The sequence below is a fragment of the Sinocyclocheilus grahami genome, unplaced genomic scaffold, assembly GCF_001515645.1.
Source record: "Sinocyclocheilus grahami isolate Dianchi unplaced genomic scaffold, SAMN03320097.WGS_v1.1 scaffold1007.1, whole genome shotgun sequence".
NCBI lineage: Eukaryota > Metazoa > Chordata > Actinopteri > Cypriniformes > Cyprinidae > Sinocyclocheilus > Sinocyclocheilus grahami.
The window spans coordinates 89,146-109,528 of record NW_015506186.1 but is presented as its reverse complement, the minus strand read 5'-3'; the positions used below and the strand labels follow the sequence as shown (position 1 = coordinate 109,528).

The 20,383-nt window shown below is 38.4% G+C and overlaps 2 protein-coding genes across 2 annotated transcripts in view; both read right to left on the bottom strand.

Annotated features, from left to right (window-relative positions):
• The window catches only part of akt2l (v-akt murine thymoma viral oncogene homolog 2, like), a 27,471-nt gene extending 26,868 nt beyond the window's left edge, over positions 1 to 603 (bottom strand). Inside the window, exon 1 of the mRNA XM_016250785.1 lies at positions 387 to 603. The gene's annotated coding sequence lies outside the window, so the exon portion shown is untranslated. The remainder of the gene's footprint in view (positions 1 to 386) is intronic.
• Positions 604 to 791: 188 nt separating this feature from the next.
• On the bottom strand, positions 792 to 19,636 carry vaspa (vasodilator stimulated phosphoprotein a). The gene is made up of 12 exons (XM_016250784.1): positions 19,455 to 19,636; positions 10,688 to 10,859; positions 9,762 to 9,936; positions 9,335 to 9,404; positions 8,075 to 8,375; positions 3,682 to 3,794; positions 2,795 to 2,877; positions 2,654 to 2,705; positions 1,577 to 1,645; positions 1,436 to 1,490; positions 958 to 1,015; positions 792 to 869 (listed from the first exon to the last, which is right to left on the bottom strand). The coding sequence occupies exons 1-12, from the start codon at positions 19,457 to 19,459 to the stop codon at positions 832 to 834; spliced, it is 1,191 nt and encodes a 396-aa protein (XP_016106270.1). The 5' UTR covers positions 19,460 to 19,636; the 3' UTR covers positions 792 to 831.
• Between the last annotated feature and the right edge of the window lie 747 nt (positions 19,637 to 20,383).

Sequence of the window (20,383 nt, the reverse complement as noted above, 5' to 3'; positions counted from 1 at the left end):
CACACACACACACACACACACACACACACACACACACTATGATATTTACACTGCACTCGCCAGAATATCGTGTTACTGACACCACGGTAAAACTCCAAGCACCATGATATTAGCACAGTACAGTTCAAACACAAGTAATCGCGTGCTGAAGGCGTTTGTGATGGAATCTCCAGATGAAGACGCTTTAGTTAGTCGTGTGAAGCTGCTAGTTGAAGCTAAGCTAACTTACCTTAACAAACTAACACAACGTGAACTTTGAGCTTCGGCGAGCAAACCGACTTTAACCGTCACGCAGCGAGCACCCACACTTATTCTGATGTTATTCACAGATTACCTCAGATATTACACTGCTTAAACGACTTAATTTAGTGATTTATCCAAACTACCTGTTCGCTGTCAGTGCAGAGCAGTTGTTTACCACACAAACTCTCGGTTAACCATCGCTCCGCTCGTATTGTGGTTAAACACGAGCACACTGACGGCTGTCTCGCTTCGTTTATCGCGTTTTGATCCGGATCGAGTGAAAATTCAACGCGCTTTTGCACGACTGTGTCTCTCGCGTTCAGAGTTCACCAGAGAGACGTCACCGCGCTGCGCCCCGCCCCCCGCCCCCCGCTGATCTGGGGTCAGCTCGGCGCGCTTCGCCGCTGCGGCGGGAATCACAGTGACGCGGAGACACTGATCCGGGATCAGCCTGACCTTCAAACGGCTTTATTTGCACTTCCAAGCGCTGCATAGCGGACCGCTTACAGTAAACAACGAGCGTGAGAGGGAAGCGTCGTGTGTTCGAGGCTCTGCGCAGACGTTTGCGCAGATCTTCCTGATGCGCAGCTACGCCGCATTGATCTTCTGCAGCTCCTCCAGCAGAGCTGTGGAGGAAACACAGGAATCACAGCCGGTCAGAGTGGGATCACGTCACTGTATTTCTGTGAAGAAGAGCGGAGGAACCCCACTGACCGCTGATGATCTCGTCCTTCACCTTCTGCAGCTCCTTGCGCATCTCCTCCAGGATGTCCTGCGGTCACACAGAGCTGTTTTCAGTGTTGGGGAAAGTTACTTTTAAAAGTAATGCATTACAATATTGCGTTACTCCCTAAAAAAGTAACTAATTAAGTAGTTACTTTTTATGGAAAGGGATGCGTTACGTTACTTTTGAGTTACTTTTTAAATCTGGGCGGGGCTTGCTTGTTTGTTTTGAATATAAAAAGTTCTTCTTCTACAAACGTAAAAGCCCTTTCACACTAAAAGTGAAGTGAATGCGCCTCAGGCTGAAGGAAATGTAAATTCTGGTCTGTACTGTGTGAGTGTGTGAGAGAGAGAGAGAGAGAGAGAGAGTGTGTGTGTGTGTGAGAGAGAGTGTGTGTGTGTGTGTGAGAGAGAGAGAGAGAGAGAGAGAGTGTGTGTGTGTATGTGTTTGTGTGTCAGTGTTGCTGACCTGTTTGAGTTTCTCCATGTCTGCGGCGTCTCCTGTGCTGCTGCCGGGCCTCGTCCTACGGGAAGAAGCCAAACACACGGATCTTCAGCTCGATCTTCAGACGCTCAGCAGCAGAACTCAGTGAAGCGGAGCGAGACGTACCTGCTCAACGGAGCCGCAGTCGCAGGAGACACCGGGCTCTTGTCCTGACTCTTAGGCGCTGAATTCACCCTGTTCAAAACCAGTTATCGTTAACCAAAACTAGAACTATTCAACTATAGAAATCATTAACCAGAACTATTAAAAACATGTTTGTGAACTGCTGAAACAATAGAAAAAAAATACAAAATTGTAAAATATTGCCAACTAACTGAAATAAGTGTAAGTACTAAAATTGAATTTAAATTAAATAAAACTAAAATTGAAATACAAATAAAATTAGCTAAAAGATCAAATACAATATAACAAATACTGGATTAAAAAAATAATAAACTAAAATATATATTTTTAAAATTTTGCCTTGGAAACTAACTGAAATAAATTTAAATACTAAAATCACTAAATGAAATAAAATTAACATGTGAACTGCAATAAAATTAAAAAACTTTTTTTATTATAAAATACAATTTAAACCATTTAGAATTTTTTTTTTTTTTAAACGTATAATTTTCTTTAAACAAGTGTGGTTATTCTTAACTAAAACTATCAAAAACATTTTTGTTAACTGAAATAAAGCTGAAATCAAATAAAACAAATTTTAAATACAATTTTAAAATATCGCCTTGGCAACTAACTGAAATAAGTTTAAGTACTAAAAATACTAAATTGAATAAAACTAAAATTAAAACTGAAATGAAACAAACTGAAGTAAGAAATATTTTTTATAAAACAAAAACAAATACTATTTTTTGAAAAACAAATACAAATTCTGTAACCAGTGTTGTTATTGTTAACTAAAACTATTAAAAACATTGTTAAATAAAAGAAACCTGAAATGAAACAAATATTAGATAAACAATTAACTAAAAAAGGTTTAAGTACTACAATTGATGGCTGAAATCAAATTAAAACTGACATAAAAAAGTAAAGTAAACCTATTTAGAATAAACAAATAATACAAATGACAAAAGCACATAACCAAATAACTAAAATGAAAACTGAAAATATAAATGTAACAGTCAAACACCCCCGTCTGAATCACACAGCAGGTTTATTGAAGCGTCAGAGATCTGTTTTTACCGTGACACAGACGACGGTTTCTCCCAGGGCTTCTTCACCACGTCTGGTTTGTCTGAAAGAGAAACACGAAGAGCGTTTGAGGTCACGATGTTCACCGTAAACAGGAAGTGCAGAGAGATGATGAAGTGATTTGACTCTCACCTGCAGCTCTGGAGTCACTGTTCACAGAATCAGCCTGAGAACAGAGAAGAGAACCATCACACATTATCACTAACACTCTCTCTCTCTCACACACACACACACACACACACAAACACACACGCACGCACACACTCTCTCACATACACACACGACTCTCTCTCACACACAAACGAATCTCTCACACACACACTCACACACAAACACGCACGCACACACTCTCTCACACACTCACACACACACTCTCTCTCACACACACACACACACACACAAACACACACGCACGCACACACTCTCTCACATACACACACGACTCTCTCTCACACACAAACGAATCTCTCACACACACACACTCACACACAAACACGCACGCACACACTCTCTCACACACTCACACATGCACACACTCTCTCACATACACACACAGACACACACACACACACACACACACACACGCACGCACACACTCTCTCACATACACACACGACTCTCTCTCACACACAAACGAATCTCTCACACACACACACTCACACACAAACACGCACGCACACACTCTCTCACACACTCACACATGCACACACTCTCTCACATACACACACAGACACACACACACACACACACACACACACGCACGCACACACTCTCTCACACACACACACACACACACACACACACTGAAGCAATATATAGTGTTGCTGCTGCAGCATCAGTTTCAGATTGACTCTAAATTGCACACGAGCAACTGGAGGAGACTTTTAGACGGCCACTTCCTGTCTAAGCAAATAGTTTCGGACTAAATTTATGTATATGTGTATATAAATGTATATGTGTGTATATTTCCACTGCAGAGCAGACATCATCATTTATGATTGTGGTGGCGTTAAACTGACCGTCGAGCGAGAATTGCACTCATTTCTCCCATCAGTCCTCCTCCTCCTCCTCCTCCTCCTCCTCCTCCTCCTGTGCTGGCGCTCACTGCAGGAGCCGCTGCTCCACTATCCTCCTGCACACACACACACACACACAGTTATGAAAAGTCATACAAATTCATTGATTAGCATAAATATTAGACAACATGTATTGCACAAAATATTTTACTAAAATGTAATAAAAAATACTATATATAAATTAGAGATGCACCATTACTTCTCTACGTAAATTCTCTGCCGATTATTCAGAATGATATCTGCCGATACAGACAGCTGAATATTCAGAATGATATCTGCCGATACAGACAGCTGAATATTCAGAATGATATCTGCCGATACAGACAGCTGAATATTCAGAATATCTGCCAGTACCATTACCCACGGGCGACATTTGACTCTTGAGTCAGGGGAGCAAGAAAATAAAAGGCAAAATAAATCTTTTTCGGATGTATGCATCAAAGCAGTCAATACAGCGCAGTCAAGAATAACTTAAAGAGGTTGTCTGCGTTTACTAAACTGTGGAGCTTTGACTCTTGTTGCTGATTTGAATGGTGATGCTTCCCGTTTTAAGTGGCCTTTCATTTTTAACCAGAAGTGTGCACGCTTTTCTGATGTTTATTTAAGTTTTCCGTGTCTTTTTCCCATGTCACTTGAAACGTGTCCGTTTTGAATTGTTGTTACTAAAGGTGAGAAACGTAAGGAAAAAATAAACGATCAGTTGTGGGACTATTCGGTCATGAATTGCATACTATTGATTTCTAAAAATTCTACCATCCGTTACTGGAAATGAAATTGCTGGTTGATATGTCCCGATCTCAATAAAGTTTACACACACTTTTAGTCCGTGAACTGGATCTCGCTCAGGACACGTGCTGTCTGTGGAAGTTTGGCCAGGACCGCTTCCAGAATAAATCACAGAGGCATTTTTGTCCTGTCCATTGCTTTGTTTATCACTGTGTCAATCACTGGTATTTCGAGAATGAATCCAGCATAAATATGCAGATGTCATTCCCGAAACGTTGCAGCATGTATGTCCGAAAAATGAAAGTTTCAAACAAATTCTGAATGGGTTATAGCCTAAAAAGCATGCAAAGCACGCTCCCATTAGTATCACTAAAAGCATCACTCATCTTAGTTCATTGGGATCTCACAAAGTTCCGTTATAATCAGTGAAGCTCTCTAAACTACACAATGAATAAAATCGGTACACACATGCAACACACCAATACCTACAGAAAAGTCTCCTGGTATGAAATCCGAATCCCAACAGGAAGTCGGTTATTTGTAATTTTCTCGGCAAAATTTGTGTAAAAATGTTGTACTTTAATGAACTCCTCCTAGAGATTTATTCAGATCAACACCAAAGTTGGTCAGTGTAATCTAAAGGCCTTTGCGATGTTAAATTGCCAAGATCTTGAGTTTTCGTTTAAGGGCATGTCCATGGCGCTGTGACAAAGTTCGCTGTCTCGCCATGGGAATAGAAGTTGTTGTATCTTCCCCAAACTTCACATGTTTGATAAGAGTCCTAGTCTGAACACATCTGAAGGCCAATATTCAGATGTAATCATAGCGCCACCTGTTGACAACAGGATATGTCATGCTTTACACTAACTCAAACATACCATGTTCAATTTTCACCAAACTTCATATGTTTGATAAAAGCACTGGCCTAAAGACATCTACATGCCAATGTTTAGTTATAGACATAGCGCCACCAGCTGGCAGCAGGAAGTTTGGCACATATAAATGACTTTGACATATTCCTCCTATATTTACCACTTTAAATGCATATTGCCCACCGTTTGCGGTTTTCCTAAAGCCGCCGGGTGGTGGCGAGCCCGGGTGCGAGGGCCCTTTCATCGCTGCTTGCAGCTTTAATTCAGAATTATATCTGCTAATACTGATAGCTGATTATTCAGAATGATATCTGCCGATAACGATGCTGATAGCTTGATTTTCTTAAGGAAAAAACCTCTCCTAACCAATGTTGTAAACTATACAGGGAACCCTCTCATTTGGTACATTACTATAAAATTAAAGGTTAAAATTTACAACAGAGCTATCATTTTCAACTTTATTTTCAGATATCATAATTACTAGGGGTTGCACCGACTAATCGACTAGTCAACTTTAAGCTTGACGTCGGCTAGTCGCTGGTCCTATAGAGGGCGCAACAGGATAAGAAATCTTTGAAGGACTTCCACATTTACGCTCCGTTTTCAAACAGTTAAAATGACAAATAAATGCATACTCTGAAAGCGCTCCACAAGACTTGTGAGATTATATTACTGGATGCTCGAAATTGAACGTGAGAATGCACGTTTTAAACCACTTATTGTACAGACCAATTTCAGTGTTTGCAAACAGTGATGACGTTTTTTGTGGGCGGAGCCTATCCGGTGGCAGAAAATGACAGTTTTAACGTAGCAGTCTATTCAAGCCATGGAAAAAAATTATTTTTTCTTGCAATTCCGAGATTATATCTCACAATTCTGGTAAGAAAACTCAACTCGTCATTTTTTCTTTTTAGTTTATAATCCCACACTTCTGGCTTTTTTTCCTCAGAATTGACAAACTCGCAATTGTTGAGTTGAATCAAGTTATAAAGTCCAAACTAGGAGATATAAACTTGAATTTGCAAGAAAAAAAAAAAGTCAGAATTGTGAAATTAAATAGTTAAATGTTATGTAAAATGTTATAGGTTTAAATAGTATTTCATGCATGTATTTAAACTATAGGGCTAATACATTTTGTCATATTGTCAACACTGTTCTGTGATTTCTCAATAAAATAGCTTAGAAACTGAAAAGTTCTAGCATATATTTCTTAATAACATTATGACTCAAAGACAAAAGAACTGTTGAAAAAGAGCTGCTATAGGAGCAACAGCCATGTTTAAAAGTTTTAAAATGTCTTGTTTTTATTGTTGTGATGTGTATATATATATAATGATTATTTTACTTTCTTTTATGTAAAGCACTTTGAATTACCATTGTGTATGAAATGTGCTACATAAATAAACTTGCCTAGCCTTACTGTGTCTTTCAACTTATCCTCTAATGTTCATTCATGTTTATTTCACACTATAACATGTATTCAAGTGGAAGAAACTCTTGCTCTGCGGTGCTGCTTGAAGGTCTTGTCACATTTAAAAGCATCAAAATGCCATTCATTGCTTGAATTTTGTGATGGAATGGATAGAATTTGAAAGATGAGATCTGGCATCCCTGAATTGAATCTTGTGTTAATTTTGACAGCCCTAAATTCAACACGAGAGATTGTCTTCACACACAGTATGCAGTCTGACACGTTATTCTGCTGCCTTTTGACTGACAGGATATAATCCATGGCCGATTGTGAAATAAATTGCTTTTACATTGTCATTTTAAAAATAATTTATCATTTATTTTTATCTAAAATGTAGTTTTATTTCAGCTTTATTTCAGGTAACAATTTTTTTTTTGATAGTGTTAGTTAATAATGACCACTCTGGATTCAAAAATGTGTGTGTGTGTGTGTGTGTGTGTGTGTAAATATTTTCAATCAGTTACACTTTTTTTTTTTGTGGCAGTTTTAATTTAAAAAAATGCATTTATTGATTTTAGTATTTAAACTTAATTCATTTTTAGTTCATTTATTTATTTAATCTAATATTTGTTTTATTTTATTGCCACAATATGTGTCCCTGCAGCACAAAAGCAGTGTTGAGTCGCTGGGGGATATTTGTAGCAATAGCCAACAATACATTGTATGGGTCACAATTATACATTTCTCTTTTATGCCAAAAATCATTAGGATATTAAGTAAAGAAGATATTTTGTAAATTTCCTACCGTAAATATATCAAAACTTAATTTTTGATTAGTAATATGCATCGCTAAGAACTTCATTTGGACAACTTTAAAGATGATTTTCTCAATATTTAGATTTTTTTGCACCCTCAGATTCCAGATTTTCAAATATTGTGCTCTCCTAACAAACCATACACCAATGGAAATTGATTCTTATTCATTCAGCTTTGGCGATGTATAAATTATTATGTATAAATCTCAATTTAAAAAAAATTAAACTTATGACTGGTTTTGTGAACCAGGATCACATATATCCAGGTTTTCCAAGACCGTATGAATCCTTATTGCTCCTGAAAGCTTATTTTAATGCTTGGTTTGCCTCATTTCAATTCATCCTGAGGCTCCGGGTTGAACAGCTAGCTGGTCACGTGATCAGATCTGTAGCTGTGACACATCATGGACAACAGTGAAGGACCGCCTACTCACCTGTCAATCAAGCACTACAACACAGGAAAGCTCAGACATACATGCATCTCATTAATCATCAGATGACATGTGACTGACCTTGGCCACTTTGCGTAGTTTAGCTCCAGCGAGCGCCCCGGCCAGACCTCCATCTCCTCCTCCTAACCCTCCTCCTCCTCCTCCTCCTCCTCCTGAGGGCGGGGGGGGGGGCGCCGGCGGGCCTCCTCCTGAAGGAGGTGGCGGTGGGGGGGGAGGCGGGGGTCCTGGAGGAGGTGGAGGTCCAGGGGGAGGAGGAGGTGCAGAGGCGGGGCCAGGAGCGGGAGGAGGACCAGGAGGCGGGGCCGGAGCGGCAGACACCTGTCTCTCTCTCTCCTGTCTCTCTCTCTCCTGTTGCTCCTGCCTGAGACACACAGTTTCACAGCTCTAATGTGACACATTTCACAGCAAAACAGGATGTTTCATGCGAAATATACAGTGGGGCAAAAAAGTATTTAGTCAGCCACCAATTGTGACTGTGTGTGAAAACCTTGTGAAGACTTACAGAAAATGTTTGACCTCTGTCATTGCCAACAAAGGGTATATAACAAAGTATTGAGATGAAATTTTGTTATTGACCAAATACTTATTTTCCACCATAATTTGCAAATAAATTCTTTAAAAATCCTACAATGTGATTTTCTGGATTTTTTTTCTCATTTTGTCTCTCATAGTTGAGGTATACGTATGATGAAAATTACAGGCCTCTCTCATCTTTTTAAGTGGGAGAACTTGCACAATTGGTGGCTGACTAAATACTTTTTTTCCCCACTGTATGTGGGCGGGTCTTGATTTTATTCATCCACTGATTGGATGGTGAATAAGAGGGACTGATGACATCAGCTGAAGAGGAGAGTCATTTCCAAAAGTTTGGAATAATTACGATTTAGTAATTTTTTAAAAAGTAGTCTCCTCTGCTAACCAAGTCTGCATGTATTTATCAAAAATACAGTAAAAATAGTGAAATATTTTTTATGATATAAATAGCTGTGTTCTATGTGAATCTCTGTTAAACTGTAATGTATTTCTGTGATGCGCAGCTGTATTTTCAGCATCATTCCTCCAGTCTTCAGTGTCACATGATCTTCAGAAATCAGTATAATATGCTGATCTGCTGCTCGAGAAACATTTCTGATTATTATCAATGTTGAACACAGTTGTGCTGCACAATATTTTTGTGCAAACTGATACATTTTATTTTTTAGGATTCACAGATGAATAGAAAGTTCAAATGAAGGCAAACTCTGATTTGTGCAGAATAAATTGTGTAAATCAGGGCTGATTTCCATGTCATGATAAAGAAGATGATGATGATGTTTGTACCTCCTCTTCTGCTCTAGCTCCTCAGCGCTCGGGCCGTTCGGAGGCGGTTGAGGTGGAGGAGGACACGCACCTGTGGACACAAACCATACAGGTGTTTTTACATGTTTTATGGCGTGACACTACAGACAAACCAGTGTGTTTTCATGCACTGGTCACTTTTTGGTCTATTTTGCTTCCATATCATCTCTCTTCTTTCAGACTAGAGGAAAGAAAACATACCATTTACACATTTTACTGCTTTTTATCTATTTGCGTCTGTAGATTTCAATTCCAATCCATATCTTAAAAGATTTTTTCTCTTACACACACACAAGCCTTCATAGTTTTATTCCTCTCTGTATTCTGAAGGTTTGTTGATATGTCACTCACACTGATTTATAGCACATTTTACTCCTAAAAACACGTATTTTTCCCTAAGAGCTCTCACCGGCATCTCCACTGAGCACGTCGAGTGCATGCGTCATGCCGCTGGCGAACTGAGCCGCGTCTTCTTTACTGCCGAAGTTCAGACCCCAGACCTGCCGCGCATCGCGCCACTGGTGGAACGTAGGAGTGGCCTGGTTATATTTGATCCCCCGGACCAGAGGACAGTTAATGACCACCTGAAGAGACACACGGATGACAGACAGGAATCAGATCTTCATCAAACAGACACACACACACACACACAACACTCATGGGAACCAGCGGCTCTGGCCATAAAACTAGCAGTGTGCGATCTCAAAGGGCTGGATGAATTGATGAATAAATAGATAAAAATGATATAACCTCAGAGAGACAAACAAATTAATAAATAAATAAATAAATATAAGGACAAGTACATAAAAAATACATATTGTTTTATGAAATTAATTTTTTTACATTTTAAAATGTATTAAGTTTTATTTTTTCCCCCACAATATCTCCCACCATTAGCAGTGATGTAGACTGCACTCATAATTATGTTTTCCTATCTGACACTGAGGTCTGAATCTATTGAATGCAGCAGAACGATTGTCTGATGAACTGTCCAGTGATTGTGGTGTTGTGGAGCAGACAGCAGTGAACCGCCACACTGACATGATTTACAGGAAACGAGAGACAATTCAGAAGCTGTGAGACTGAAGTGTCTCTGAGATAAACCACCGAGATCTGCGGCTGCTGGGACGGCACACAACACGCCACTTTCCCATGATGCCCAGCATGCACATTCACAGCAATGACAACATCCTTCACACACACACACACACACACACTTCCTCCTTCCTCATGCTGTGGCTTCACACATACACACACACACACACACACTAAACTTCTTGTCTAATCTCGTCTCACACATTAAACACAGTTTTTAATGGCATAAGTCAGAGTTACCTGCTGATCGGCCTGTTGTTTGCGTCCCACCACCCTGAAGCTGTTGTTACTGGGGTTCTGGAAGATGTGAACCCTGCTGATGGCCTGAGCGCCAGAACCGGCCGGTAACCAGCGCTTGCTGCCGTCATCGTACATCATGACGGTGGCCCGCGCCTGACAGATGCTTTGTTCACTGCAAAACATGAAAATCAGACACTGTACAGAGACTTCAGTCAGCAAACCTGCAGCTGTGCTTCACTGCATACAGTAAACCATGACAGACAGAATCAACCTGACGACATTAGTTACACACGGCAAACAGTGATGCTCTTCCTCAGTATTTATGAATACTTAAGATTTAATAAATTAAGATACATTTACTGGCGATGGCTTAAAATATGAAGTCTGGTTTTCTGAGAAACTGATCAAAATTAAGTGAGTTTATGATTAAAACAAGAACAAATAACTGTCAATGGGAACTCAAAGCAAAACAAGATAACACTTAAAAACACTAAACTTTTAAAAACCATCAGATAACTCTTAAAACGCGGTCTGATAACACTTAAATAAAATAAAACTGTCTGAGAACACTTGACCTCTTAACTGTCACCCGTCCCCTCTGTGGGACGCTAAGTTTATGTCACTATATTACAATTACATCCTAGAGTAGACTGTAATACCGGCTGTTCTGACTCACAGACTGTAAGTACGTTTTTTATATTTAAAGGATTTGCCACTGACGATTCAAACGTGAGTTTTGGGCAGTGTAGAGTAGCGCTTTTTTGTCATTTCTTCAACCACTTAAAATAACACTCTACTGTCTGATAACACTTATAAACACTTAAAAATGTCTGAAAATGCTTAAAAACATTAAAAACCATTTAAAAACTGTCTGATAAGGCTTAAAAACACTTAAAACACCTAAAACTGTCTGATAACACTTAAGAACACCTAAAAACACTTAAAACTGTCTGATAAGGCTTAAAACACTTAAAACTGTCTGATAAAGCTTAAAAACACTTAAAACTTCTAAAACTGTCTGATAACACTTGAAAACACACAAAAACATTTAAAAACTGCCTGTTAACACTTAAAAACATTTTAAAACCAATTAAAATAACACTTAAAACTGTCTGATAACACTTGAAAACACACAAACACATTTAAAAACTGCCTGATAACACTTAAAAACATTTAAAACCACTTAAAATAACACTTAAAAACTGTCTGATAACACTTAAAACTGTCTGATAAGGTTTAAAAACACTTAAAACAATTAAAACTGTCTGATAAGGTTTTATAAAACACTTACAACACTTAAAACGGTCTGATAACACTTAAAACACTTAAACATTATCTGATAACACATACTAAAACACTTAAAAACTGTCTGATAACATTTAAAACACTTAAAATGGTCTTATAACACTTAAAATTGTCTGATAACAATTAAAAACACTTACAAACACTTACAAATGGTCTGATAGCACTTAAAAACACTTAAAGCAAGACTTAAAAACCGTCTGATAATGCTTAAAAACGGTCTGATAACATTTAAAACGCACTTAAAGTAACACTTAAAATTGGCTGATAACACTTAAATATGCGTAAAACTGTCTGATAATGTCAAAAACACTTAAAACTGTATGATAACACTTAAAAATACACTTAAAACATGTAAAAAACTACCTGATAACACGTAAACACTTCTGATAACATTTAAAACACTTAAAAATGGTCTGATCACACGTTTTTTTTTAAAGTCTGATAACACAAAATTCTGCTGATTTGCAAAAAAGGCCTAATATTACCTAATTTGATGATGCTGAGTTTGGAAATAGCAAGAAAAACTTCACATACAGATTTTTCATCAAATAAGAATTTAAAAAATTCAAATGATATACATGTATCAGCTTTAATGCACTTATCAAAATAACAAAAGGAGTCAAATGCCAAACGTTTTTCAAAATAATAAAAAGTAGTATTCAGAATAAATCATTTAACTTAAAATTTGCAAACGAGTGTAAAAACATGTTCAAATGATCCACTTAATATCAAAGTACTTTATAAAATATGCTTTTTCACAAAAATCACCAGGTTCATATTTTGCACCAGCCATAATTCTGACAATGAAATCAGGATCAGGCATCAAATAATATCATACCTGTGAAAATATGAGCAAATAGTTGTAATCTGGCTCAGATTCAGACAGGAATCATGAGTTTGTGGTGTTTTTCTGCTGATTAAGGGGGCTTCTTCACACAAACGAAATGCGTCATATTTTGTATAAAAAACAAAAAAGTGTGACGTGAAAGAGCAAAACAGCTTCATTGATTATTGATTATTTTTGGAATCGGTGAAACTCGAAAACGGTGAAAAATGTAACCTTTTTAATTATTCATGCCCCAGTGCATGATGGGAAAAGCGGGATCATAACTTTGATATTTTATTTGGAATTGTTTATGTTTGCAAGGATTCAAGAAAATATCAAAGTTATGATCCCGCTTTTCATAACACTTAAATAAAATAAAACTGTCTGAGAACACTTGACCTCTTAACTGTCACCCGTCCCCTCTGTGGGACGCTAAGTTTATGTCACTATATTACAATTACATCCTAGAGTAGACTGTAATACCGGCTGTTCTGACTCACAGACTGTAAGTACGTTTTTTATATTTAAAGGATTTGCCACTGACGATTCAAACGTGAGTTTTGGGCAGTGTAGAGTAGCGCTTTTTTGTCATTTCTTCAACCACTTAAAATAACACTCTACTGTCTGATAACACTTATAAACACTTAAAAATGTCTGAAAATGCTTAAAAACATTAAAAACCATTTAAAAACTGTCTGATAAGGCTTAAAAACACTTAAAACACCTAAAACTGTCTGATAACACTTAAGAACACCTAAAAACACTTAAAACTGTCTGATAAGGCTTAAAACACTTAAAACTGTCTGATAAAGCTTAAAAACACTTAAAACTTCTAAAACTGTCTGATAACACTTGAAAACACACAAAAACATTTAAAAACTGCCTGTTAACACTTAAAAACATTTTAAAACCAATTAAAATAACACTTAAAACTGTCTGATAACACTTGAAAACACACAAACACATTTAAAAACTGCCTGATAACACTTAAAAACATTTAAAACCACTTAAAATAACACTTAAAAACTGTCTGATAACACTTAAAACTGTCTGATAAGGTTTAAAAACACTTAAAACAATTAAAACTGTCTGATAAGGTTTTATAAAACACTTACAACACTTAAAACGGTCTGATAACACTTAAAACACTTAAACATTATCTGATAACACATACTAAAACACTTAAAAACTGTCTGATAACATTTAAAACACTTAAAATGGTCTTATAACACTTAAAATTGTCTGATAACAATTAAAAACACTTACAAACACTTACAAATGGTCTGATAGCACTTAAAAACACTTAAAGCAAGACTTAAAAACCGTCTGATAATGCTTAAAAACGGTCTGATAACATTTAAAACGCACTTAAAGTAACACTTAAAATTGGCTGATAACACTTAAATATGCGTAAAACTGTCTGATAATGTCAAAAACACTTAAAACTGTATGATAACACTTAAAAATACACTTAAAACATGTAAAAAACTACCTGATAACACGTAAACACTTCTGATAACATTTAAAACACTTAAAAATGGTCTGATCACACGTTTTTTTTTAAAGTCTGATAACACAAAATTCTGCTGATTTGCAAAAAAGGCCTAATATTACCTAATTTGATGATGCTGAGTTTGGAAATAGCAAGAAAAACTTCACATACAGATTTTTCATCAAATAAGAATTTAAAAAATTCAAATGATATACATGTATCAGCTTTAATGCACTTATCAAAATAACAAAAGGAGTCAAATGCCAAACGTTTTTCAAAATAATAAAAAGTAGTATTCAGAATAAATCATTTAACTTAAAATTTGCAAACGAGTGTAAAAACATGTTCAAATGATCCACTTAATATCAAAGTACTTTATAAAATATGCTTTTTCACAAAAATCACCAGGTTCATATTTTGCACCAGCCATAATTCTGACAATGAAATCAGGATCAGGCATCAAATAATATCATACCTGTGAAAATATGAGCAAATAGTTGTAATCTGGCTCAGATTCAGACAGGAATCATGAGTTTGTGGTGTTTTTCTGCTGATTAAGGGGGCTTCTTCACACAAACGAAATGCGTCATATTTTGTATAAAAAACAAAAAAGTGTGACGTGAAAGAGCAAAACAGCTTCATTGATTATTGATTATTTTTGGAATCGGTGAAACTCGAAAACGGTGAAAAATGTAACCTTTTTAATTATTCATGCCCCAGTGCATGATGGGAAAAGCGGGATCATAACTTTGATATTTTATTTGGAATTGTTTATGTTTGCAAGGATTCAAGAAAATATCAAAGTTATGATCCCGCTTTTCCCATCATGCACTGGGGCATGAATAATTAAAAAGGTTACATTTTTCACCGTTTTCGAGTTGTATTTACACTGTTTTATGAGTGCTTTGGTTGTTAGGTTTAATAACTTACTGTTTTGTTACATCTTTCTACTCAAAATGACCCATTCATACTCAAACACTATCCATTGATTGTTACCGTCATCGTGTATGGTGTACCAAGTAGGTTGTAATTATATTGAGTGAATATCTTAAAAGGATAACGAGGTGTCTACTTGTGCTACATTGTTACAGAAATGTTATATTAATGTACAATGTCCCTGTTAACTAAATAAATAAAATAAAAAATTATGAATGAGGCATTTAAGAATGCTTAGATTTACCGGAAAATGACAAAAGTACTGATGAAAGGCATTTAAAAAAGTCATTTTACAAGTCAAATGAGATAAAAGAGAAAAAAAACATTTGCTGAAGAGAACAACTGTACAGTTGAATCTTTCAGCATCTGAGGTGTGAAGCTGATTGTCAAAAAATAAGACATGAAATAGCAGCATGTTCACACATATAGAAACTGATCACACGCGATTTGAGCACACGCATACGCATGCGACACATTTATTGTGCAGCAGTGTGTGTGTGTGTGTGTGTGTGAGTGAGTGAGTGAGTGTGTGTGTGTGAGTGAGTGAGTGAGTGAGTGAGTGAGTGAGTGAGTGTGTGTGTGTGTGTGCGTGTGAGTGTGTGAGTGTGTGTGGGTGGGTGTGTATGAGTGAGTGAGTGAGTGAGTGTGTGTGTGTGTGTGCGTGTGAGTGTGTGAGTGTGTGTGGGTGGGTGTGTATGAGTGAGTGAGTGAGTGAGTGTGTGTGTGTGTGTGCGTGTGAGTGTGTGAGTGTGTGTGGGTGGGTGTGTATGAGTGAGTGAGTGAGTGAGTGTGTGTGTGTGTGTGCGTGTGAGTGTGTGAGTGTGTGTGGGTGGGTGTGTATGAGTGAGTGAGTGAGTGAGTGTGTGTGTGTGTGTGCGTGTGAGTGTGTGAGTGTGTGTGGGTGGGTGTGTATGAGTGAGTGAGTGAGTGAGTGTGTGTGTGTGTGTGCGTGTGAGTGTGTGAGTGTGTGTGGGTGGGTGTGTATGAGTGAGTGAGTGAGTGAGTGTGTGTGTGTGTGTGCGTGTGAGTGTGTGAGTGTGTGTGGGTGGGTGTGTATGAGTGAGTGAGTGAGTGAGTGTGTGTGTGTGTGTGCGTGTGAGTGTGTGAGTGTGTGTGGGTGGGTGTGTATGAGTGAGTGAGTGAGTGAGTGTGTGTGTGTGTGTGCGTGTGAGTGTGTGAGTGTGTGTGGGTGGGTGTGTATGAGTGAGTGAGTGAGTGAGTGTGTGTGTGTGTGTGCGTGTGAGTGTGTGAGTGTGTGTGGGTGGGTGTGTATGAGTGAGTGAGTGAGTGAGTGTGTGTGTGTGTGTGCGTGTGAGTGTGTGAGTGTGTGTGGGTGGGTGTGTATGAGTGAGTGAGTGAGTGAGTGTGTGTGTGTGTGTGCGTGTGAGTGTGTGAGTGTGTGTGGGTGGGTGTGTATGAGTGAGTGAGTGAGTGAGTGTGTGTGTGTGTGTGCGTGTGAGTGTGTGAGTGTGTGTGGGTGGGTGTGTATGAGTGAGTGAGTGAGTGAGTGTGTGTGTGTGTGTGCGTGTGAGTGTGTGAGTGTGTGTGGGTGGGTGTGTATGAGTGAGTGAGTGAGTGAGTGTGTGTGTGAGTGTGTGTGTGAGTGAGTGTGTGTGTGAGTGTGTGTGTGTGCGAGAGGATGTGGGAAACATTGTCTGTCCTCCTGTGCAACACTCTCAGTTAAACAACGTGACACAATACTTTGACTTCCGCTCAAATACAACAGCTTCATCTCCGATCAATTACTAACAAATCAAACACCACAATCACACCTGCATCTGACCGAGAGTCATTCCAGTCACAGTAAAGATGCACAAACATCCACTGATTCAAACACACTGAGACTCAAGCGTGACGTTTGTGAAGAGAAAAGATCCCTGATGTTTTGTTTTGGGGGTCACAGTACGTTATGAAGTTCCGTCGGCTGAACACGGGCTTTAAATGTGTTGAGAAGTGGAAGTGAGAGCAATACGAGACGGTAAGAGGAAGTAGAAGAGCAGAAGTGCAGCTGAATGGAGGACTGAGTCGTGTCATTGCCCTGATGCTCTGATCAGAGGTGAGAAGACAGAAAGACAATCAATCACACTGAACCAGGAGCACACCATCACACATCACTAACCAGATGACAGGAAACGCTCCGGCACGCTTCCCTCAAAGTGACTGGTTATATAGTGATTAGTTATAGTTGACTGTTCATCTACTGTTTTTTAAATGTAACAGCTTGTTTCAGAACATTTAAAAGTAGCGTTCCCGCAAATTGTTTGTTTGCAAAATGATAAAATCGAATGTTTCCTTAACGTTCACAATAACCAAGAAAAAAAAAGTTGCAAAGACATCCAGTTTTCTTGACTCATGGTGTGTTAAAAGGTTACAAAAAACATTTCTTAAACCGTTCATCAAGTGCAAATAGCATCAAAAGGACGATCTGAGAATGCTGACCGCAGGATGTTTTCTCTCAACATTACGAGAACTTTTAAAACGCGTTAGTGAAAGTTATGAGAAGGTTCTCTGTTAGTTGGATAAATACTCCTGATCACACGTTCCCTCATTGGGTTTCTTTTGGATTCATGAATCCTAAACTCTGTCTCGGATTATTTATTAAAGTGTATGCAAACGAAATGAATGGTCAGGCTCCGCTGCTTTGACGAGATCAGAGATCAGCAGTGTATTTCTGTCTGAGACCGTGAGAAGCGTCTAATGACTGACTGTAAACCTTCCACACACAGACAGATTCAAACTATACTCACTGATGAACAAACACTGACTGAACACACTTCAAATGATCAATACAGTCAAGCACAAATGAGGACATGGACTTCTATTGGGGTTTTTGTACAGCTAGTTATTAATACTAGAATCTACCTCTATAACCCACACACGGAAAACTTCCTGCATTTTTACAAACTCAAAAAAGTCACAAATGAGAATGTGTGATCACTTTAGATCAGATGGTAATATCAAGGCACTTTGACATATATCATGTCACTGAGGGATTACCATACTCATAGACTATGATATCTGCTTCCGTCCTTTGATGTTACCACGGTACAATGCCTAAAAAGACATGCTAGAAACGTCTCGTTCTTCGCCACGGTTGCCTTTGGCTTGCTTAGTTGGGTTTAAAAGACTTTTTATATTAATATTCAGTATTATTATTGATTTGATGGCACTGAAACTATCAGATGAGAATAAAACTTGAAATGAGTTGATTTGAATAATGACAGTAAATTTAGGTTGTAAACACGTTGCTTTGAAATGTTTCTAGAATGTTATATTGTGCATGACGTGATTTTAAGGTTACAAAGAAGCATTTCTTAGAATGTTCATCAAGTACAAACATCATAAGAACATTTCAAGAATGATGATCCCAGAGCGTGTTTCCTCAACTTTGACAATGCATATTGAATATTAATAAGGTAAGACCGTTCCATTTTGTCTGAACATTTATGTAACGTTTAAAAGCGTAAGAGAAAATTGTGAGTGTTTCATAACTGATGGATTTGGCAACACTTGACACTGTTGTTTTCCTGTTTTGAGCTGCTTTGACACAAAGTGTACTGTATAAAGCACTATAGAAATAAATGTGACTTGACTGGTGTTAGAGATTATTATATGTGTGTGTTCAGAGTCATCTCTCACACAATCAGATGGTGAACTAGCAGGAAGAGCAGAGTTAACTAGTTCACTGGAGTGTGAGTTTGCTGCTTCACTTCCTCAATGATGAAGAGCATAGCAGGAAGCAGAAGAAAGACAGAAATCCAATGATTCATTATCATTAAGATGAACTCACTCACAGATTGGTGAATTCGACAGTGAATCCGCATGAGATCACTAAAACACCATTATATCTCTGCCCCATCAGTATAAGTCACATTGTTCGTCCCTGAACTCCTCACGATTACAGTGATGAAGAACTGCACGCACTTCTGACCTGAGCTCAACGATGCTTCTCTGAAAAGATGCTCAGTCTCTGGAGTCACAATGAAAAACACGAGACATCTGCGCTGAAATTGGGAAAGCAATCGCTGATGCGAGTTAGAAATATCTAAAAATGAACGCCTGAAGTTTCTTCTGTAGTTCATAAATACTGAATCGACTCAATAACAGCTCATATTTACACAGTCATCAGGTATATTACAGTCTGAAGATTTAATCAAACTCACACGAGTTTATGAGACAGAATTTGAGTGAAATATGTTTTGACTCACCTCATGACTGATGGAGCTCGATCTCACCCGCGCTGCTGATGAAGATACAGAGAGAGAAGCTCAACATCCGCTCCACATCAAACATTTCCTGGTTTTAAAGAAGGAAACGCAATCAAACACACTTCATGAACAGCTCAACAAACACGCATCATCTGAGAGGAGAACACACGAGTGACGGAATAACTGACTGAACTGACGGACAAGAGTGAGATCTCCAGAGGTTCAACCCTGCTGCTCAACTTCTGCACGCTCTGGATGTTGGACACACACACACACACACACACACACACACACACACACACACACACACACTCACTCACACTCACACAAACACACACACACACACACACACAAACAAAAACAAACACACTCACACAAACACACACACACTCTCTCTCTCACACACACACACGCACGCACGCACACACACACACACACACACACACACACACAAACAAAAACAAACACACTCACACACACACACACACACTCTCTCTCTCACACACACACACGCACGCACGCACACACACACACACACACACACACACACACAAACAAAAACAAACACACTCACACACACACACACACACTCTCTCTCTCACACACACACACGCACGCACGCACACACACACACACACACACACACACACACAAACAAAAACAAACACACTCACACACACACACACACACTCTCTCTCTCACACACACACACGCACGCACGCACACACACACACACACACACACACACACACAAACACACACTCACACTCACACACACACACACACACACATACACACACACACTCACACACTTGACAATATCAGCTTAATAATAAACAGTGGAAGTGAGATGAGGGAGACATTAATAAGTCCTTCAGAGCCAGCCCAGTCAACAAAATATGTTCTATGAACGTATTGCTAACCAGTGT

Coding starts and splice junctions, on each gene's coding strand:
- vaspa (XM_016250784.1), bottom strand. Junction 2,878..3,681: donor AGTGCAATTCTCGCTCGACG/GTCAGTTTAACG, acceptor TGTGTGTGAGAG/AGAGAGAGTGTTAGTGATAA. Junction 1,646..2,653: donor AAACCGTCGTCTGTGTCACG/GTAAAAACAGAT, acceptor GGTTTTGAACAG/GGTGAATTCAGCGCCTAAGA.